The 24,273-nt window shown below is 32.3% G+C and overlaps 1 protein-coding gene across 1 annotated transcript in view; it reads left to right on the top strand.

Moving 5' to 3' along the window:
• The first annotated feature begins 313 nt into the window (after positions 1 to 313).
• LOC126882923 (uncharacterized) overlaps positions 314 to 24,273 on the top strand; it is a 29,923-nt gene continuing 5,963 nt past the window's right edge. Inside the window, exons 1-2 of the mRNA XM_050648000.1 lie at positions 314 to 583; positions 7,874 to 8,061. Coding sequence (XP_050503957.1) covers positions 422 to 583; positions 7,874 to 8,061 — 350 coding nt within the window. The 5' untranslated portion in view covers positions 314 to 421. The remainder of the gene's footprint in view (positions 584 to 7,873; positions 8,062 to 24,273) is intronic.

Raw genomic sequence — 24,273 nt, forward strand, 5'->3', positions numbered from 1 at the left:
AATTTTTGCATTTTTCAAATTTTAAATCGCGTATAACTCGGCAACAATCAATTTTAGAGAAAAATCACACAAGACCTTTTTGCTCCAAATGACATAAATCACATAAAAAAAATTGTCGGAAGTGAAAAATATGTCTTTGTGAATTTGTTTAAACAATTTTTCGACCACGGTACTGCCTGGCACCCTCTGGATTTGTTATACGGACCTCTTTTTGAGTAAGTTTGTGCAAAAAAATCGAATCGGAATACTTTACGGGGGCGGCGATACAGCCTGGACTATTATTGAACATTTAATATAAATACCGATTAAAAACTCACTAAAAATCAATTGAACAGACATATTTCTCTTTTTTGTTAGTTTCGTATTATCTTTTTTTACAATTATCAAAAATAAGTAATACAACAGGTTTTAAGACATCAATATGACACTAAAAGTGGTTTTATATTTTGGGATGTATCTAATTGCAGAGATATCTGGACATGGGATGATGTTAAATCCCCCAGGAAGAAGTTCTTTCTGGAGGTTTAACGACACTGCACCTCGAAATTTTGACGATAATCAAGTGTTCTGTGGTGGAGCTTATGTAAGTATTTTTAACATGTACACATGTAAGTTTTTGTATATTTTACTTTTATTTTTGGTCTATCTACTATTGTAAAAAGTATAAAAAGAAAGTTGGCTGTTTATATATGAAGGGTATAGAATCAAAACTCGCTTTCTACATCCATGGCCGAAATTGAGGTGTTTATATTTTCTGAATCTGTTGAAGTCTACACGAATCCAGAACTAGTTTAATTCAAAATTAGCTTTATCCAATATAAAGGCTATAGCGGGATAAGATGGTAAAATCTGCACTCGGCTCGATTCTTACTTAGTATAGGGCAATCGAAAGTACATGCCTAAAAACTCCCCTAAAAAAAATTTTAGCTCCCTATGTGGTTCCAAGTGTCCCCTATCGGAAAAAATGTGTTTTTTCGAAAAAAAAAATTTTTTGAGCGAACCTCTGCTTTAAAAACTGTGAAAAAATTTGTGAATATAGATTTTCATGACCAAAAACATACTGATTTTTTTCAGATTTTTCGGATCAAAATTGAGCTCAGGAAAAATTTTTGAATTTTCAAAAAATTTTTAGGTTATGTAGATAATTTTTGGCTAGCTGCGAAATAATTTTTTTAGTGTATTTTTTTTCACTCTTTTGAATGGCGAAGATAGATTTGCCAGTTTCTCGCCGGAAATTCCTCAAAATTCGAAAAAAAACCCATTTTTTAGTGTCCTCCCCTCATATTTTTAGCGTTTACTGAGCGATCCCTTGATTTAAATATTCCGAAAATATTTTGAATTGAACATACATTGTTTTACCCAAAAGCAGCCTGACTTTTTCAGATTTTTTTGATTAAAAATGAGCCCAGGAAAAATTTTTGAATTTTTCAAAAACATTTTAGGTTATGTAGATAATGTTTGGCTAGCTGCGAAATATTTTTTTTAGTGTATTTTCTTCCACTCTTTGAATGGCGAAGATAGATTTGCCATTTTCTCGCCGGAAATTACTCGAAATTCGAAAAAACCCATTTTGTGTCCCCCCCTCATATTTTTAGCGTTTACTGAGCGATCCTTTGATTTAAAAAATCCGAAAATATTTTGAATTGAACATACATTGTTTTGCCCAAAAGATTCCTGATTTTTTCAGATTTTTTTGATTAAAATTGAGCTCAGGAAAAATTTTTGAATTTTTCAAAAAATTTTTAGGTTATGTAGATAATTTTTGGCTAGCTGCGAAATAATTTTTTTTAGTCTATTTTTTCCACTCTTTTGAACGGCGAAGATAGATTTGCCATTTTCTCGCAGGAAATTCCTCAAAATTCGAAAAAACTCATTTTTTAGTGCCCCCCCCCTCATATTTTTAGCGTTTACTGAGCGATCCTTTGCTTTAAAAAATCCGAATAAAATTGAACGTACATTGTTTTGTCCAAAAGCATACTGATTTTTTCAGATTTTTTTGATTAAAATTGAGCAAAGGAAAATTTTTGAATTTTTCAAAAATAAATTAGGTTAGGTATGTAAGTAATTTTTGGAAAATTTCGAAATAATTATATTTTCGTGATTTTTTTTTTCGTTTTTTTGAATGGCGGGGTTAGATTTGTGATTTTCTCTCCGGAACTTCCTCACAATTCGAAAAATAAAAAAAACACTTTTTTGGTGTCTCCCCTCCCCATTTTTGAGCCCATAAACTGCATATCAATAAACAACGATTTTTGCTATTTTGTTTGTTATTATTTCTACTGGCATGATCAGGTTTGCCGTTTTCAAACCAAAACATGCTCAAAATACAACAAAAGTTCTTTTTTGATAATATGTTCTCCCATATTTTAAGCACATAATCTAATTTATACGTGACTCTTTTAATACTTTTTACACCAAAATATTTTGGTAAAACATAATTTTTTCAAACGAGTTAATAACCCATGACAAAAATCTGAAACTTTTATTTCATTAATAGGAAAACAGAGATGAAATACGATTATTTGATGATCCAGTTCGTAATTTACTTACTTACTTAGTCCTAAGCCTTTCTACCTTTAGGTGTAAGGCTGGTTCGTAATTTAAATAGACATAATATAACCAATATCTGCGGAACATCTCTCTAGAATGCTATGTATTAAATGGATGATTTAATAATCAACCACACTTTAGTTTATAGTCCTGTCGCCAGGGGGGGTACAACAGCCTCGTTAATTCAGATGGACTTACCCAAGTTTTTTTTATGTATTTTGACCCGTAGAACACGAATTTTTTGGGTAACAGTTGATCCGGATGTCGATAAGATTGTTATAGACCAAGAACTTGAGGAATCAAATAACAGCGATTTTTGGCAAAACAAAACAATATTTTGTATTTTTTGGGTCATTTTAAGCAAAAAATATTTCTACAAGTTTTTTAGTAGGATGCACAGTTTTCGAGATAAACGCGGTTGAACTTTCAAAAAATCGAAAAACTGCAATTTTTAAACCCGAATAACTTTTGATTAAAAAATAAAATAGCAATTCTGCTTAGCGCCTTTGAAAGTTCAAGTCAAATTATGTCGGTTTTGATTATTTGCATTGCTAAAAATTTATTGTGTTATTGTTAAACAAAGCTACAAACAACTAGTGCGTGAGTGATGTTTCTATGATTTCTCATTTAAAATCGAACGAGTAGGTAGAATAGGTACTAGTGCAATCAATACTATTTCTACGTTACATGCGGTAAAACGCATGTAAAAGCACGGGAAACCCTACGTGTTTATAGCTTTGTTAAACAATAAAAAAATAAATTTTTACCAATGCAAATAATCAAAACCGATATAATTTGACTTAAACTTTCAAATGCGGTAAGCGGACTTGCTATTTTATTTTTTAATCAAAAGTTATTCGGGTTCAGAAATTGCAATTTTTCGATTTTTTTAAAGTTCAACCGCGTTTATCTCGAAAACTGTGCATCCTACGAAAAAACTTGTAGAAATATTTTTTACTTAAAATGGCCCAAAAAATACAAAATATTGTTTTGTTTTGCCAAAAATCGCTGTTATTTGATTCCTCAAGTTCTTGGTCTATAACAATCTTATCGACATCCGGATCAACTGTTACCCAAAAAATTCGTGTTCTACGGGTCAAAATACATAAAAAAAACTTGAGTAAGTCCATCTGAATTAACGAGGCCGTTGTACCCCCCCTGGCGACAGGACTATTATGCAAAAAAGCTTTTCAATGATGAACTTGCTTTGGTTTTTGATGGGACATATTTACGTCGTAAAAATGTAAAAATAATTACCAAAACCGACACAACTATTATGAGAAAAGTAATGGATGATACAGTTTGTATAAGAACTGGATAAACGAAGATACATAGTGACGAAGACTCAAACTAGTATTTTAATGTAAATTAGAGCATATAGTTTACTAGGTTGTAATTTTGTAATTATATATTTCATTATTATTAAAAAAAATTGAAACAAAAAAGGTTCAATATGAAAATAAATATATATCTATTAATTTGATCCATAAATTATAATATGTAAATGATAATCACCACTCGAATAAAGGGGGGAGCAAAAATCGTTATTGTCACGCATTAATTTAATTAATGCGTGACAAATATCAAAAAAGAGCGTTTGTTGTATTTTGAGCAGGTTTTGGTCTGAAAATGGCAAAACTGATAATATCAATAGACATAACAAACAAAATATCAAAAATAGTTATTTATTGACATGCAGTTAATTGACATGCAGTTTATGTGCTAAAAATGTGAGGAGGGGAAGACATCAATACGGTTTTTTTTAATTTTTAGAATTGTAGGGAAGTTCCAGAGAGAAAATGGAAAATCTAGCCGCGTCATTCAAAGGAACGAAAGAAAAAATTTAAGAAAATATAATTATTTCGAAGTTTGCCAAAATGACTTACATACCTAAACTTTTACTAACTAACTTTTACTAACCTAAATTTTTTTGAAAAATTCAAAAAATATTCCTGGGCTCAATTTTTCCAAAAAAACTGAAAAAATCAGTATTTTTTTGGGCGTAACAATGTATGTTCAAAATTTTTTTCAGATTTTTTAAAGCAAATGATCGTTAAGTAAATGCTACAAATATGAGGGGACACACTAAAAAATGGGTTTTTTCGAATTTTGAGGAATTTCCGGCGAGAAACTGGCAAATCTATCTTCGCCATTCAAAAGAGTGGAAAAAAATACACTAAAAAAATTATTTTGCAGCTAGCTAAAAATTATTTACATAACCTAAATTTTTTTGAAAAATTCAAAAATTTTTCCTGAGCTCAATTTTAATCAAAAAAAATCTGAAAAAATCAGGATGCTTTTGGCCAAAACAATGTATGTTAAATTCAAAATATTTTCGGATTTTTTAAATCAAAGGATCGCTCAGTAAACGCTAAAAATATGAGGGGGACACACTAAAAAATGGGTTTTTCGAATTTTGAGGAATTTCCGGCGAGAAACTGGCAAATCTATCTTCGCCATTCAAAAGAGTGGAAAAAAATACACTAAAAAAATTATTTTGCAGCTAGCCAAAAATTATCTACATAACCTAAAATTTTTTTGAAAAATTCAAAAATTTTTCCTGAGCTTAATTTTAATCAAAAAAATCAGGATGCTTTTGGGCAAAACAATGTATGTTCAATTCAAAATATTTTCGGATTTTTTAAATCAAGGGATCGCTCAGTAAACGCTAAAAATATGAGGGGGGGACACTAAAAAATGGGTTTTTTCGAATTTTGAGGAATTTCCGGCGAGAAACTGGCAAATCTATCTTTGTCATTCAAAAGAGTGGAAAAAAATACACTAAAAAAATTATTTCGATCCAAAAATTATCTACATAACCTAAAAAATTTTTGAAAAATTCAAAAAATTTTCCTGAGCTCAATTTTGATCCGAAAAATCTGAAAAAAATCAGTATGTTTTTGGTCATAAAAATCTATATTCACAATTTTTTTCACAGTTTTTAAAGCAAAGGTTCGCTCAAAAAAAAATGTTTTTCGAAAAAACACATTTTTTGCGATAGGGGACACCTGCGGCCACGTAGGGAGCTAAAATTTTGGTTAGGGGGGTTTTTAGGTATGTACTTTCGATTGCCCTGTCCCAAGTAAGAATCGAGCCGAGTGCAGATTTTACCATCTTATCCCGCTATAGCCTTTAATGTTAAGAAGGCTTTTGAATCAAACCCATCTTTCTCCTATAACAGTTCTGCGTGAAATCCGTCTTTCTCCAACCGACGAATAGTAGGCGTGTAAAGTGAGTGGAGGGTACGCACACAGATTTAATTACCCTATGTGTTTGTTTACTACTTTTATCAGCTATTAAATTGTAATACTAACTATTTGCAATGTTTTTTTAAATAAGTACCTAGTATTACAGTAATATTTTTCTTCGATTCGTAATGGATGTTCAAGTGACTACTGTAGGACCTGGTAAAAAGGCAAGGAAAAGAACACCGATGCAAAATGAATGGGCAAAAACTAAGAAGAAGAAAAACCTGTAAGTTGATTATAGGCATGACCTTCCAAGAACTATACTGTCATTGGAACCGGGTACCACTATCACGCTAATTACTTTTATTCTATTAAAATCGGCAAACAACAAAAGTTGTAAAATACGATCTCCAAAAAAAGGGAATTGTTTCAAAACCTGCTTTCTCCTAAAGAGTTTGTTTCAAAACTTGCTTTCTCCAAAAGTTTGTCTCAAAACTCACTTTTTCCAAACAAAAATGTCAATTATTTAATTATTGACGAAAGTTGGATTTCACTCATTATGTAATATCAATTTATATGGTTAAATTCTATAATACGAAATATAAATCTATGTGATAACTGTAATGGCTTGTGTTTTACAAGTTTTTAGCGATTTGTGACAAACAAAAATTTTGGAGAAAGTGAGTTTTGATTCTATACCCCTCATATATACCTACTAAGGATATCCACAGTTGTAACTATATTCCTTTACCCAACCGTTCTCTCCAGCTCTTTCTGCCTTGCCAGTCCCCTTCCTGAAGATTTCATCTCTGAAGGATCTTAGGAGTCTGCTTCTATTCCTTGTTCCTATCGGGCTCCACTCTGTTGTTCGGTTTATCTAACGATTTTGGTCTGCTCTTCTGACATGTCCGTACCAGTTTATCATCTAGTTAACGTGAAGTAAAACACTCCCTGGTGTAGTTGGTATAAAATTTAATTAAGAATTAAAATTCTAAAAAATCCAAAAGGATTACATTCATTGTTCAGAGCGTTTTTGGACTTATAAATCTTGCCAAATTGGCAGACTTAATGTGGTCCAAAGTAGACGTAATAAAAAACTATGTAAAGGTGTAGAGTATTCACATGTTCCTGGAGGCAATCCATTTCCATCCACTATAAGTCACATTATTCTCTTGTATTTATTATGTAGTTCGCACATTTAACCCAACCAGTCTTTGGCATTGTGGCTATTTGGCAAGGACACGGAGTTCCCTGATGATTGACTGATAAGTTCGAAAAAGTTCTGAACAATGAATGTAATCCTTTTGGATTTTTTAGAATTTTAGTCCTTAATTAAATTTTATACCAACTACACCAGTGAATGTTTTACTTTACTTTAAGGTACTAGTACACTTTAGAAGACAAAAAATAATCATTTTTTTGAAGAATTTTTCTCTCGAACCCTTATTAAAAAGAATATAAAAGTTTTTACATGTTAATATCTAACTCTTAGAGAGTACAAAAAAAAATCTCTTTTCATTAATGCTCGTACACTAATATTGTAGAGGGCGCAAAAGTCGAGACCTCGAAAATGATGGCGGACACTGCGGACAGTTAATCTCAGGATTGAGATATCTGAAACAAAAAAATCGTATTGCATTTGAAAAAGGAAGGTTTCTTACGTGACAATTTACCACAATTTGACCAAAAAAATAAAAAATGAATAATTTTTGACCATGAAAAACTGAAAAAAAAACGCGATTTTTTCACAAAAATTTTTCAAGTTTCCGTAAAATCTTTTTTTGCGGAATTTTTCACTAACAGTGGTAAATTATCACGTAAGAAACCTTACTTTTTCCAATGCCGTACGAATGTTTTGTTTCAGAGATCCCAATCCTGAGATTAACTGTCCGTAATCGGAACTACTTTTTTTCGAGGCCTCGAATTTGGCGCCCTCTACAATATTAGTGTACGTGCATAAATGAAAAAAGATATATTTTTTGTATTTTCTAAGAGTTAGATATTAATATGTAAACAGTTTTATGTTCATTTTTAATAAAGGTTCTGAGAAAAATAATCTTAAAAAAATGCTTATTTTTGGTCTTCTAAAGTGTACCTACTAGTACCTTTAGTTATTTAATATAAAAATGTTTTAGGTCCAAAATGAACTGAATGATGGCAAGTGTGGTGTATGTGGAGATCCTTATACAGATCCTCATCCCCAAAGAAACGAAAATACCGGATTTTATGGTATAGGAATTGTCGTCAAGACCTATGAACCAGGCTCAGTTATTGATGTTAAAATCATGCTAACTGCTAATCATCTAGGAAATTTCACATACAGGTAAAAAAATTTCCCAATCAAATTTATATTTATTTATTATATTAGCAAATATAAGCAATAATATAGTTGACTCTTGAATAGAGTGACATCTTATTGCAAGCACCCAGTCACCTGCATAGCCCAATTTTTTTGATCTTGTTTCTGGCATGTCTGAAATGTATAAGTTAAAGAGTAGTGAAGCAAGAACTTTTTTTGGTTTTAGGACCTAATAATCATAACCCAATAGGTCTCCAAAGCGCTCGAGTGACTGCACATTTAGCATACTTTGCTCCCCTACCATAGTAACTGTAATCACCTACATATTATATTGCAGGGTGGTAGTGTGTACAGATGACATGGTCTTGCTCTTGCCAGAGTATGTCTGTTTGTAATGTTAGCAAAAATAAATGATATAAAAGCAGTTATAAAAATATCACTCGAGCCTTTATCATTCAAAACAAAAATCATAACCGAAAATCCTCAGACAATTGAAATAACAATATAAAGTGCCATTTCGAACCTGTATCTAATAAATTAGTAAACATGAAATGAAGAAAGCACAGAAAGAAATGAAGATGTTATTTTATTCTTTTACTTACCAATAAAGACATAAACCATAATTCGAGAAAAGATAGCTTTAAATCAAATTATAAATTAATATACTTCGTAAAACAGAGATTATCGTGTCTCGGCACTAATAGATAATCAAATGAATACTAGATAGTTACCTATTTCATAATAATGAGATTGGTTTTTCCTAACAGATAATACTTAATTAGTTAAAATGTATTTAAGGATTGACTATTAGATAAATTTAAGACAAATGTTTGTAATACATATATTTATGAACAAATTTTAAGATGAATAATCGACAGTCAAAAGCGCGATTATTTGCTCGGAATATTTTGTCTCTCTCTAACACACCAACGAATATAGACGCATATAGTTATTCCATTATATCTTTGTACAAACGCCATGATTCATTTGCAAACACGTTAAATGAAAACATTAAGTGAAACGTATAAGTATGCAATATGATTGATATGTACTGTCAATGTAATAATTAGGAAGTGGTGGACGTATTTTATAAAGTTATATATATTGTACATTTATATAGTTCGTCCGCTATAACTTTTCCCATGCGTCACGATTCATTTTCAAACAAATTAAGACAAAACATAATGTGAAACGTACGCCGATATGTGTAGTAAGTATATAGTATACAGACACCCCGCTTTTTCCGGGGAAAGTTTTCGTTGAAGTGAATCGGGAAAAACACGTCTCTATGCAGAATTTAATTGCGGTGAATTTTTATTTGAGGGTTTTTGGTGTAAAGTTAACCTTGTATTTTGCTAATTAGCCCAGAGTAACTTGTCACTTATAAAAATGAACGAAGCACCGCTAAGAGAAAATTTAATTTCAAAACAACTACAGGTTATACCTTTCAATGTGAAACTCGGAATGATGTCAGCGACATCATGTAACAAGTGGAATCCCCAAATCAAATTGCAAACGCTCACTTTACTGATATCTGGATGTGAATAGTCAAAATTAATTATAATAGTTGTTAATAATACAAATTTTTGAATGAAATACAAATCGCACAACTTCAAAATCGCATTAAAAAAATCCGCATAAAAAGAGACCTTACTGTATACAAAATGTATATACACATCGACGTTCGTTTCACTTTATGTTTCGACTTAATTTGTTTGAAAATGAATCGTGACGCATGAGAAAAGTTATAGCGGACGAACAATATTTAACTATCTTATAATATATTTAACACGATATAACCTTATAAAATAAACACAATATAAATAATTATAAAGTCCAATATACACAACAAATGCGCTAATGGCACTGTCACTAAAAATGATAAACGTCAATAGTTCAGACGTCAAACGACAAACGTTCATAGTAAACGAGGTATCAAAGACATGCCGTATTGTTTATCCTTGTTTAGCTTATTTGTGGTTTCTATGGACAAGCGGGTTAATTTTTCGGTACTAGTTTCTGTGAGTAAAAAAGAAACCTAGTATAAAAAGTAATTCGTGAATAATTTCATACATGTGAAAAGATACAATGAATGGAAGAACTATATTCGTCTATATTCGTTTGCACAAGCACGATTCGATTCACAAATTCTTAGTTTGCGTAGCGGGACGATATCGCTCACAGGCCATGTCACAGTTTATAGGGCTTTTCAATGCATCTAATTTGCTTCGAACTTCGTTCATATGTGGTATATATTAATATTATACACAGATTATTATACACCACATTATATCACCAGTTTGTGAAACAAATGAGAAGCGTTGAAAAGCCCTATTGCTAAAAAATCAGTAAGGTCGCTCCTCGAAAAATCCTTTGTTCTCTATGTTCCATTTTCATCCAAAATTTTAGTCTTTCGCGCAGGTGAATGACAGCTAACGGCATCTTACGTTTGCCGTAATTGGTCGTTATCGTCGCACATTCAAAATTTTGTCTCCAGGAGTCGATTGCAAAATTGGAACCGTCAAGATTCGAGAGTGAGCTAATAGACCAGGACTAATCTGTAAAAAAACGTGTATTTTTGGATGTGAGGGGTGGCATTCGGATTTTTGCAGATAAAGTTAGGTGACACCTTGAGTAATAATAATTGACTTATGCTCCTTCTAGGTCTGGATCCCGCGTATGAAAAAAAAGTTGATTAATAGCAAGCTGAAAATTTGTTAATAGCTTAAGGGTGTCTAGTCGGATAAACTTTCATATATGGGAACACTGGAACAGGGGCAGTTTTAATTGTGAAACAGGTTGAAAATTTGGAACGGTCACACCACGAAAACGGCACATTTATTTTGTCCGACAGAACAGACTTAAACTCTCCGAACAGAGATTAAGCTCTCATGCAAAAATCAGACTGCTATTTATCACCTGTCATAATTCCTGTCATTTGACATATTCTACATGTTCCACTCATTAAAACGCCCATTTGGTGATAAATAGCAGTCTGATTTTTGCATGAGAGTTTAATCTCTGTTCGAAGAGTTTAAGTCTGTTCTATCGGACAAAATAAATGTGCCGTTTTCGTGGTGTGACCGTTCCAAATTTTTAAGCTGTTCCACAATTAAAACTGCCCCTGTTCCAGTGTTCCCATATATCAAAGTTTGTCCGACTAGACACCCTTAAGCTATTAACAAATTTTCAGCTTGCTATTAATCAACTTTTTTTTCATAAGCGGGATCCAGACCTATTCTCAAATATGCCCGGAACATTAATAAAAAAATTAAAATATTTAAAAATTTCGAAAAACATCGATTCTGCTTTCTTTGTTTATAACTTTAAAACGGTTCATTTTGGAACAAAGTCGTAAAGAAATAAAATAAAGATAATTGAATTTTGTATGATATACGACTGGTCAAAAATGTCTTAAGGTATTACCTTTTCTGCAATATAGCAATAAATACAAAATAAGGGGGCAAAATACGCCTGTTGTTATTCAATATTTCTTAACCACTTTAGTGGCACTTAGAACCTTAGTAATTCGCTTAGAAAATTCTTATAACTTACTTAAATGGTCTACCAAATTTCATTAAAATCGACCTAATAGATTTTGCATAAAAAATTTGCAATCTAAATGTTTTTAAAAAATCAAAAATGAATAACCATTTTCAATTTCGTTGCAAAACGAAAATACAGCCGCATCATATTCTAGTCCAATCAGAGAGTGCAGCAAGCACCTCTACCGGTTTCGAAACTAGGGCATCTATGCCATTTCGTTCGTTGCAATCCGTGACTACACGCCTGGGTTTGTTTTGGTTGGATCAGAGAGAGCATCATATGTGCCTCCTGATGAGAGACTAATAAGTTTCGAAACCGGTAGAGGTGCTTGCTGCACTCTCTGATTGGACTAGAATACGATGCCGATGCGGCTGTATTTTCGTTTTGCAACGAAATTAAAAATGGTTATTCATTTTTGATTTACCTGTTTACTCTTATCAGAGTATGAAGAGAACCATTCTCGTTGGAACTTTACCGCGCTGAGCAGATGGGACGTGAATTATAAATTGTAAAATTCCCTCATCTTCCTTAGTCTCAGCATCCGTTATGGCTTGCAAATTGTAGAAGCCTCGGAGGTGTAACCAGAGAAGGTTCCCATTGTTTTCAGTCTGGTGGGATGTAGAGCAACATTATGTTGTTCTATATGCCATTAAATTGAAGACTTGGTCTTTCGTTTTTAAAAAAGTTGCTCTTCTTAAAAAACTTCAAATTTTTTAAAATCTTTCTGAACAAAAAGTAGACCATTTAGAAGTTGGCTAATTTTTTTACATATATAAAGAGGTGCTCTACCTATCTAATACACTTTACATACAGAATTAAAATCGGATTATTTAAAGGGCCTCAGCAATGTTTTAAAATTATAAACAATTTTTTGGCTTATAAACAAATAGCTTTGTTTAATAATAAAAAAATTAATTTTTAGCAATGCAAATACACACACCGGCAAAATTAGCCGAACACCTTAAAAATGGGACATGTTTGATGTCTCGAATTTCCTAAACCAGTGGTCCGATTTGAGTGATTCTTTTAGTATGTTATAGCCTTATTAATTAAGAATATCGTTGTATTAATATTGTTGCTAGACAGGTAAATATCATTTTATACAGGGTGTACCAATCATACTCTGTTTTTTTCTTAAAGTTTGGAACACCCTGTGGAATATTCTAACTCATGTAAAATATTAAAATTAAAACTAGGTTGTAGACTTAGGCGCTTTTAACATTTTCCTTTTTGATTCATTTACTTATGTGGGATAATAAAAAAGTTATGCGCGTTAACAACTATCCATGTTTTTCATCAATAAATCCTCATAGTAGGGGAGGAAAGTATGCTAAATTTGCAGTTACTCGACCGTCATGGGGACCTATTGGATTGCTAAGAGTATGTGCTAAAACCAGAAAAAGGTTAAATTAAGTTTCCCATAAAGTGGGGAGACTTTTCATTTTTTTAATTTAATTTTCCATTTGAAACAATCGTGTTTTTTCCGATTATAGCGCTATCTATCCATAATTCGAAAAAATGTGTCGAATAAAAGTTGCGTATTTTTACGTAAAGAATCCAACTCTGCAATAAAAATTGGGGGCTCCTACTTAAGATTTTAAATTAAATCCCCCACCCCACCTCCGTGGAGGCTCGTGTTTAGTGCCATTCGATAGATTTTTCAAAATATTGAATACGTGTATTTTGCAGTTTTTCGATCTGATGTTCATTTCGCGAAATACCGCAAGGTTCGCATTTAAAATTTTTAATTTACCCCTCACCCCTTTCCGTGGGGGTTCGTTTTTGGTAGCATTCGATAGACTTTTGAAAAATATTGAACACGTATTTTTTAGTTTTTCGATCTGACGTTCATTTCACGAAATATTCGCTTTTTTTGTGAAACTTTGTGACTCGCCCATTTTCTTAGGCCCCGCTCAAATCGTCAGATTTTTGAAATATACACTATTTTGCATGTACTTAACTTACCTTATCTTAATCTGACGATTTGCGCGGGGCGTAAGAAAATGGGCGAGTCACAAAGTTTCACAAAAAAGCGAATATTTCGCGAAATAAACGTCAGATCAAAAAACTAAAAAATACTTGTTCAATATTTTTCAAAAATCTATCGAATAATACTAAACACGATACCCCACGGAGAGGGGTGGAGGTAAATTAAAATTTTTAAATACGAACCCTGCGATATTTCGCGAAATGTTTAAAATCTTAAATAGGATTTTTATAGCAGATTTTGATTCTTGAAGTAAAAATAAGCAACTTTTATTCGCAACATTTTTTCCAATTATGGATAGATGGCGCTATAATCGGAAAATACGATTGGTGGAAATGGAAAATTAAATTAAAAAATGGATAGTCCCACACTTTATGGAAAACTTAACTTAACTTTTTTTGGTTTTAGCACCCACTCTTCACAATCCAATAGGTCCCCATAACTCTTGAGTAACTGCAAATTTAGCATACTTTCCTCCCCTACTATGAGGATTTATTGACGAAAAACATGGTTAGTTGTTAAAGCACACCAACATAAGCAAATGAATTAAAAAAGAAAATGTTAAGAAAGCCTAAGGCTATAATTGTGTTTTAATTTCAATATTTGATATATGCTAGAATATTCCACAGGGTGTTCCGAAGAAAAAACACAGTATGCTTGTTACACCCGGTATAAAATAACATTTACCTTTCTAGCAACAATATTATTATTCCGATATTCTTAAATAATAAGGCTATAACATACTAAAAGAATCGCTTAAATCGGACAATAGGTTTAAGAAATTTGAGACATCAAACATGTCCCATTTTTAAGGTGTTCGGATAATTTAGCCGGTGTGTGTAATTAAAACTAGTCCAGGGCGCATCTGTTTTGAGATGGACGTTGAGAGGTGACTCAAATTTTTTTGCAGAAATTGCTTGAAAATAACTCAAATAATAATATTTGAGTTATCCTCCCACTCAAGATGGTCCGGAACATTGTTTAAATAATCAAAATGTCAAAATATAAAGGAAAAATTCGATTTTTTTATTGGTTTTTTGACCTTTTGAACTTTAAAACTATTCATTTCTGAGAAAAGTTGTACTGACATAAAAGTTGCGTAATTAAATTTTCTACAATATTAAATTGGCTAAAAATTTTAAAAATAGTCACCCTTGTTGCAAAATAGCAATAATTGCGAAAAAAAACATACAAAAACAAGTATTGGCATTTTACGTTTTTCAACCATTTATGCTACACTTAGGACCTTCATATTTTACCACGAAAAACTGTATGATATGTTTAAACAACACTGTAAATTTCATTAAGAGCGGTTTAATAGATTTTGCAAAATAAATTTTGAAATCCAGCTTTCGCAAAAAAAAATATTTTTTTTAAATGTTGCAGGACTGAAAATAAAGCAGATAGCAAGTTGAAAATTTTTTTGCTTATAGAAGTGTACAGTACCTTTCATTTGCAATTTTCAAAATTAATATCGATTAACTACCACGGCGTCAGAAATTTTTTTAAATAAACATTAATTATTGGTGCTGCGCGCAGGACAGCGGTGTTCGATTCACACAAGTTGATTTCCACCAAAATTTCTTCCAATCTTTATCTAATATATTATTTTCTTACTCTATAATTTGTTGTATTTTAATATTTTACTTCCACAAAAATCAAACTAATTTTATTACTGTTTTTGAAATATTGTTGAAACAATTGCATATGTTTAAAAATAATAAACTTTTATTCCCTAAGTTAAAATATATGAACAAAGAAAGTTTTTGCTAATAAAAACTGTTATTTCAAAGGATAGAGTATGTGTTTTTATTTTGCAATAAACAAATTTATTTATTTATATCGAAATGTAATAAAAATTAAAATGTATTAATCATTATCAAAGGTCATTGGAATGCCCAATCAGAGCAAACTATCCGCTGTCCTGCGCGTAGCACCAATAATTAATGTTTATTTAAAAAAATTCCTGACGCCGTGGTAGTTAATCGATTTTAATTTTGCAAATTGCAAATGAAAGGAACAGTACACTTTATAAGCAAAAAAAAAATTCAACTTGCTATCTGCTTTATTTTCAGTCCTGCAACATTTTGAAAAAATGAATTTTTTTTTGCAAAAGCTGGATTGCAAAATTTATTTTGCAAAATCTATTAAACCGATCGTAATGAAATTTACAGTATTGTTTTACAATATCATAAAGTTTTTTTGGGTGAAATATGAAGGTCCTAACTGTAGCATAAATGGTTGAGAAACGTAAAATGCGAATACTTGTTTTTGTATGGTTTTTTCACAAATATTGTTATTTTGCAACAAGGGTGACTATTTTTTAAATTTTTAACCAATTCTGTATTGTAGCAAACTTAATTATGCAACTTTTATGTCAGTACAACTTTTCTCGGAAATGAAGACTTTTAAAGTTATAATCAAAAAACGAAGAAAAAAATCGAATTATTCCTTAATTTTTTGACATTTTAATTATTTCAACAATGTTCCGGACCTTTTTGAGAGGGAGGATAATTCAAATATTAATATTTGAATTACTTTCAAGCAATTTCTGCAAAAAAATTTGAGTCACCTCTCAACGTCCAAATGTACTAATATTTTTACAGATGCGCCCTGGTCTAAACCGGTATAATTTGACTTAAACTTTCAAATGCTGTCAGCAGAGTTGCTATTTTTCAAAAGCTAATCAAAAGTTATTCTCGTTCAAAAATTGCAATTTTTCGATTTTTTGAATGTTCCATTGCGTTTATTTCGAAAACTATGCATTCTACGAAAAAACTTGTAAGAGTATTTTTTGCTTAGAATTACCCAAGAAATACAAAAAAATGTTTTATTTTGCGGAAAATCGATATTATGTAATTCTCAAGTTCTTTGTTTATAACAATCTTATCGACATCCGGATCAACTGTTACCCAAAAAATTCGTGTTCTACGGGTCAAAATACATAAAAAAACTTGGGTAAGTCCATCTAAATAAAGGAGCCCGTAGCACCCCCTCCTGGACAAAGCACTAATTTGTTTATAAGCCAAAAAATTGTTTATAACTTTAAAACATTGCTGAGGCTGCTTAAATAATCCGATTTCAATTCTGTAAAGTGCATTAGATAGGTGGAGTGCTTCTTTATATGTAAAAAAATTGACAAATCTTAGTATGTTCTAATTTTTGTTGGGCAAGATTTTAAAAAATTTTAATTTTGTAAAAAAAGTTTAGATTGCAAAATTATTATGCAAAATCTAGTAAGTCAATTTTAATGAAATTTGGTGGACGGTTTTAGCACATTACAAAAATTTTCTAAGCGAATTAGGAAGGTTCCAAGTGTAACCGAAGTGATGGAAAAACATTGAATAAGGACATACTTGTTTTGCCCCCTTATTCTATATTTATTGCTATTTTGCAGCAAGAGTGTTAACTTAAGACATTTTTAACCAATCGTATCTGATAGAAAATTTAATTATCTTTGTTTTATTCCTATACGACTTTGTTCCAAAATGAATCGTTTTAAAGTTATAAGCAAAGAAAGTAGAAAAAAAAACGAAATTTTTTGAAAGTTATAAATATTTTATTTTTTTTATTAATGTTCAGAGCATATTTGAGAAGGAGCGTAAGTCAATTATTATTAACGAAGTTATCACCTAACTATATCCGCAAAAATACGAATGTCTCCTCTCACATTTACCTAAAAACAGATCCTTCCTGGTCTATTTTATAACTTATTCTTTAGACTTTAACATTAAACTGTGGCCATGAGTAATTAGTTGGAATGTATGTAGAGTGCCCAATATCCAATATTCATTTTTTTTGGGATAGATATTGAGCAGACTGCATCCTACAAGTACTTGGGACATGAAATTCGATTGGGAAGACATTAAGACATAACCAGACGTGCGAGCTCCCACGTCGCATAGGATTAGCTTGGGCAGCGTTTGGTAAACTGAACCATGTATTTAAAGCGGACTTGCCCATATGCCTGAAAAGGAAAATGTTTGACCAGTGTGTATTGCCTGTACTCACTTATGGAGCGGAAACATTAAAGGTCGCGTCATATTATAATGCACGTCGCGTTTTCGGCACGTAGCGTTTGCAGACCGTCAATCGGACTGCCCATTCACATTATCATACATAGAACGTTTACGTTGGTTTCAGTTTGGTGTGGTGCAGATGTGTTTATTGTCACAACACATGTTTACATTACAAATTGCCTCGAAAACTACTTTTTAAATTAGACCGGGCAGTATCGTCGCCCCGGCTAGCGAAATTATTCCGATTCGATATTTTTAAACAAACTTACTCAAAAAGAAGTCCTTATAACATATCACAGGGTGCCGGGCGGTACCGTGGTCGAAAAATTGTTGAAACATTTTTTTTAAACAAATTCACAAAAATATTTTTTTCATTTCGAGCAATATTTTTTTAGATAAACTGGGTCATTCTGGGCAAAAAAGGTCTCTTGTCATTTTTCTCTAAAATTGATTTTTGTCGAGTTACATGCGATTAAAAATTTGAAAAATGCGAAAAGGCAATTTTCAAGGCTTAATAACTCGATTAAAAGTATTATTATGAATTTCAATAAGTGACCAAATCAAGTTTCAAACCCCTTCTTCAAGGTCCCAAAGAGATTTTTGTCATTATTTTACTACAAAGCTGTTATTTTTAGTTATTAACAATTAGCGCTATAGTCCAACTGTATCGTCGCCCCCGTTAGCGAAACTATTTCGATTAGATGTTTTTGCACAAACTTACTCAAAAAGAGTCCTTATAACAAACACATCCACAGGGTGCCGGGCGGTGCCGTTGTCAAAAAATTGTTTTAACAATTCTTATTAAACAAATTCACAAAAATAATTTTTTCATTACGAACGATTTTTTTTTTAGATAATTTGGGTTATTCTTAGCAAAAAACATATCTTGCAAAACTGCGGAAATGGCCATATAACTCGACAACAATCAATTTTAGAGAAAAATCACAAGAGACCTTGCCCAGAATAACTCAAATTATTATTAATTTGGGTTTAATTAAATTATTAATAAAAAAATATTTTTGTGAATTTGTTTAACAAAAATTGTTTAAACAATTTTTAGACCACGGCACCGCCCGAAACCCTGTTGATGTGTTATAAGGACCTCTTTTTGAGTAAGTTTGTGCAAAAAAATCTAATTTCGCTAACGGGGGCGACGATACAGTTGGACTATAGCGGTAATTGTTAATAGTTAAAAATAACAGCTTTGTAATAAAATAATGACAAAAATCTCTTCAGGACCTTGAAGAAGTTGTTTGAAACTTGATTTGGTCACTTATTGAAATTCATAATAATAATTTTTAATCGAGTTATTAAGCCTTGATTTTTCGCAATTTTAGAGAAAAATGACAAGAAGCCTTTTTTGCTCAGAATTACCCAAATTATCTAAAAAAAATATTGCTCGAATGAAAAAATATTTTTGTGAATTTGTTTAAAAAAGATTGTTTAAACAATTTTTCGACCACGGCACCGCCTGGCACCCTGTGGATATGTTATAAGAACCTCTCTTTGAGTAAATTTGTGCAAAAAATCGAATCGGAATAATTTCGCTAGCGAGGGCGACGATACTGACCGGTCTAAATACTCGGTATCAAATTCAAAGAAATACCTACATAAACAACAAGGGGAAAACGACCCGTATCTGTCAACATCCGAAAAATATTGTTTTCGAATGAACCGAACGCAGACGTAACGTGTCTTATACGCTACGTTACGTGTCTTATACGCACAATATGAATGGTTCAATTTAAAAACCATTAAATTATATTTTTCGCAAACGAAACGCTACGTGACGAAAACGCGACGTGCATTATAATATGAGGCGACCTTAACACTCACAAAAAAGGTAGTGAACAAGATTCGCATAACTCAGAGGGATATGGAGCACCAGATGTTAAGTGTCTCCCTAGGGGACCGAATCCCAAACGAAGAAATACGTCGTAGAACAAAAACAACAGAAGCTTTCGAAAAAATCGCGTCGCTTAAGTGGAATTGGGCAGGACACGTCGCCAGATTGTCAGACAACCGATGGACAAAACTTATTGTCGAGTGGAGGCCACGAGAAGAAGCACTACGGAGCAGAGGACACCCGCCGGCCAGATGGGCCGACGATCTGAAACGTATTATCGGTAACTAAATGCAAGCCGCATAAACAGGGCCAGACGGAAAGAGCTGAGGGAGACCTATGTCCAGCAGTGGACGCGAACGGGTTGATAATGATGATGTAGAGTGTATTATAGGACCTTTTCCAGAACGGTTTACTTTTATCAAATAATTAACAAATTACACAACTTTTATTTGTCATTCTTTCGCAAAAATATTGAGTCATAATTTATAACATCAATTGAGACATTCAATAAATACGATTATTTGTTAATCCACTTAATGTATTAAAAATGCGGAAATGAACCCACAATGAGTTCAAAGACATAATTCAAATAAACTGAATACACTTTCACATAATGACAGATATTAAGATACACCTCCATTGTAAATAAAAATAGACGTTTTTTCACAATGATTCCAATAAAAAATACTATTTTGGAATCCAAGTCTGCAATAAATAATGGGGGTTCACATTTTAGATTGTAAAGTTGCCTCCCGCTCTAGTTGTGTTTTAATTTATCCTATATATTAATTTTTGAAAAATATTAAACCCGTTTTGCTGTTTTTCGACCCGAAGTAAATTTCACGAAATATTTCACCGTCCTGCTTTTTTGGCACCCCCAGTATAATAATTGAGGGGGTTGGAAGTAGTAGTATGTAATGATGTAATAGTATGATGAAAATAGCATGTAATGATGGCTATTACTCACGATGATGACTTTTCCCTGATATTCGTCAGTAGTATTTTCATCTCTGTTGTTTCTAGTAGTCGTCTCGTTTTAGATGTGTCAGGTCTTGTCTCCGCCATATATGTCAATACAGGTCTAATTGCTGCTTTATAGATTCTTGCTTTTTTCTTGTCTTAGGTGTTTGTTCTTCCAAATTGTGTCATTAAGAGATCCCGCTGCTTTACTTGCTTTTAAGCTTTGTTGTTGTACTTCCTCTTCAACATCTCCGTAACTGGTTATATCTATTCCTATTCCCAGATATCTAAACCTTGCTTCCTGCTTTATTATTTTCCCATCAATTTCGATTTTACATCGTAGTGTGTATTTAAATGTTGTCATACATTTGGTTTTTTTCTGCTAATATTATCATATTGTATTTCTTAGCTGTTGTATTGAATATGTGTGTTAATCTTTGGAGATCGTCTTCTGTCTCGGCGATTAATGCGGCATCGTCTGCATAACATAATATTTGGATTTCTTTGTTCCCCATTCTGTAAACATGACTTTACGTACTGCTTCTATTATTTCGTCCATTATTATATTAAACAGAAGTGGGCTTAACGAGTCACCTTGTCTGACTCCGCTTTGTACTGGTATAAACTCTGTTAATTTTCCATTTATCTTTGCCTGTATTCGATTATGGAAGTAGATGGTTTCGATGGTTTGTATATTGATTAGTATGTTCTTCGACTTGGATGCGATCGAAAGCCTGTGCCAGGTCTATAAAACATAAATATGGTGGTTTATTGTACTCAATGGCCTTTTCTGTGATTTGTCTCAGTACAAATACGGCGTCTACGCAGGATCTTCCGGATCTGAATCCTTGTTGTTCATCTGATAAAGTTGTTAGTTTATTGATTTTGTTGGTTAGGACTTTTGTGGTTAGCTTAAGTGCGGTGTTCAGTAGATGTATACCTCTATAATTGTTGGGGTCTTCTTTGTCTCCTTTCTTGAACATTGGTATCATTATGCTGTTTCTCCATGCGTCTGGTATCTTGCAGTGCAATATTAATTTTTGTATAATAGCCCAGTCGGGATAGCATTTGACCTTGCATTAGGAGCTGCCCCAAATTTCATTTTTCTAATCTTTAGGGAGGGTCAATATTAGTATAAATTTAAAATCTCGACTGAATTCCGCCGTTGCGTTAGCCGCCATCTTGATTTTAAACGAGAACCGTTTTTGCTCAATATCTCCGCCATTTTTAACTTTTTGACAAAAAGTGTAGAAACTGAAATTGTTGAAAATGCGATTTTCTATAGTTTCATTTATTATATTTTTTTTCGTGCGGTCGATATTTTCCGAGTTATGAGGGGAAAATAGTGACAGTTGTAGCATAATTATTGAATTATCTCGTTTATTATTAGTTTTACAACAAATATATACCTATACAAAAATGAAGAGAATTAAATTTTGTATAATTTTGATGCCGTACATTTTTTTGATAAAATCAATATTTAAGGTAGTACGTATGTGGTAAAGGTGCGAGCGTAAGACCTGATTGATTTTGTAGCAATTGTTTTTGTTCAATATCTCCGCCATTTTCAACTTTTCGACAAAAAGTGTAAGAACTGAAATGGTTGCAATTACGATTTACTACAATTTTTCGAGAGAACCAGTGGCGGGTCTACAAGGGGGGGAAATGGGAAAATTCCCCCCCAATAGGGTCCAAAATTTAAAAAAAATTGTTGAAACATCACGATATATTAGCTGACATAAAACTTATAATATCGACAGACAAATTCAACCAATCAAACCCGCTAGTTAATAAAATTAAGTGAACTTTTTTTTTCTCTGATTCTGGCTTTGGTTTAGAACTAGAACCTTTTGCCACGAAAATATAATGTCTTAATATAATGTCTTGCCACGAAAATATAATAAAATGCATATAATGTCTTTTTATATCTTCTATATACTTAGTTTGGTTGATGTTTCATTGAAAGTTTCAAAAATTGTATAAAATATAATTCTCTTCATTTTTGTTTATGTACAATTGTGTTGTAAAGTTAATAATAAAAGAGACAATTCAATAATTATGCTTCCCCTCCGCTTCCATTATTTTCCCCCTTAACTCGGAGAATATTGATCGTATAAAAAAATTGTGCCAAAGAAATTGCATTTCCAACAATTTTCTTTCCCACCATTTAGGTTGAAAAGTTGAAAATGGCGGAGATATTAAGCAACAACAGTTCTCATTTAAAATCAATATGGCGGCTAATGCAACCGCGGAATTCAGTCAAGATTTTAAATTTACACTACTATTGATCTCTGCTAAAGGATAGAATTATAAAATTTGGGGCAGCTCGGAAACAAAATTCAATTCAATAATTATGCTTCCCCCACCACTTTTTACTATTTTTCCATATAACTCGGAAAATATCAACCGCATGAAAAAAATTGTTAAAAAGAAATTATAGGAAATTTTATTTTGAACAATTTTAGTTGAAAATGGCGTAGATATTGAACAAAAACAATTGCTATAAAATCAATCCGGTCTTACGCTCGCGCCATTACCGCATACGTACTACCTTAAATATTAATTTTAGCCAAAAAATGAAAGAGATCTAAATTGTGTAGAATTTAATTCTCTTCATTTTTGTATAGGTACATGTTTGTTGTAAAACTAATAATAAACGAGATAATTCAATCATTCAATAATTATGCTCCAACTCTCACTATTTTCCCTCATAACTCGGAAAATATCGACCGCACGAAAAAAAAATATAATAAATGAAACTATAGAAAATCGCATTTTCAACAATTTCAGTTTCTACACTTTTTGTCAAAAAATTGAAAATGGCGGAGATATTGAGCAAAAACGGTTCTCGTTTAAAATCAAGATGGCGGCTAACGCAACGGTGGAATTCAGTCGAGATTTTAAATTTATACTAATATTGACCCTCCCTAAAGATTAGAAAAATAAAATTTGGGGCAGCTCCTAATGCAAGGTTAGGCCTGTTATTCGTCTAACCCGACTGGACTATAAGTTTTGTCATCTCTAGGGTTATACTTTCTCCTCCGTATTTTGGAAGCTCGTTGGTTATTCCGTCTGGTCCTGATGACTTTGTATTTTTGAGTGAGTTTATGGCTATCTCTACTTCCTGAAAACTGATTTCTATTTCGTGTCTTAATTCAGGTACGTTATTGTGTTGATTATTATTTTCCTTTCCCTTAAACAGTTCCGTCAAGTATAACAGTCCCATTCGTTTGCTGGTATGTTATTGTATTCCTTCAATTCTGCCATTTCTTTCCGTTGGTTTCTTATGAATCTCCATATTTGTTTTTGTGTACCGTAGAAGTCGCTTTCCATCCTTTTTGTAAACCGTTCCCAGTGTTCATTTTTTGTTCTTCTTACCAACTGCTTTATTTCATTTCGTATTCTTCACGTAGGCCTATCGTTTCACTTTACATTTCTGTTTTATTTCTTTTCTGAATCATGGTGTACTGTTGTTTCTTTTATTCAGTATGACTGCGTTTTCCTAAAGCTTCTGTTGCTGTCTCTTCAATGTTGGTTTTAATTTTCTCACAGCTCGCGTTTATATCTTCGATGTCATCTATTTGTTTCAGCTGTATCTTCTGTGCTAGCCTCCTTTGGTACATTTCTCTTGTAGAGTCGTTCCACAGTGATTCTACATTGAATTTTTCCTCGGTGATTTCCTGTAGAAAATGTTTTGGTGTTATTTTCATTCTTATTTTTGCTAGGGCTAGTTTGTGTTCACTCCCTGCGTCTGCCGAGTTTAAAGTTCCAATATCTAGAATCTGCTTCGGGTGGATTTTTCTATTAGTGACTATAAAATCAATCATATATTTGTGCCCCCTGGAGTTTCCAAACGTAAAATATTATATATATTGTTA

Source organism: Diabrotica virgifera, chromosome 4 (genome assembly GCF_917563875.1).
Source record: "Diabrotica virgifera virgifera chromosome 4, PGI_DIABVI_V3a".
Lineage (NCBI taxonomy): Eukaryota > Metazoa > Arthropoda > Insecta > Coleoptera > Chrysomelidae > Diabrotica > Diabrotica virgifera.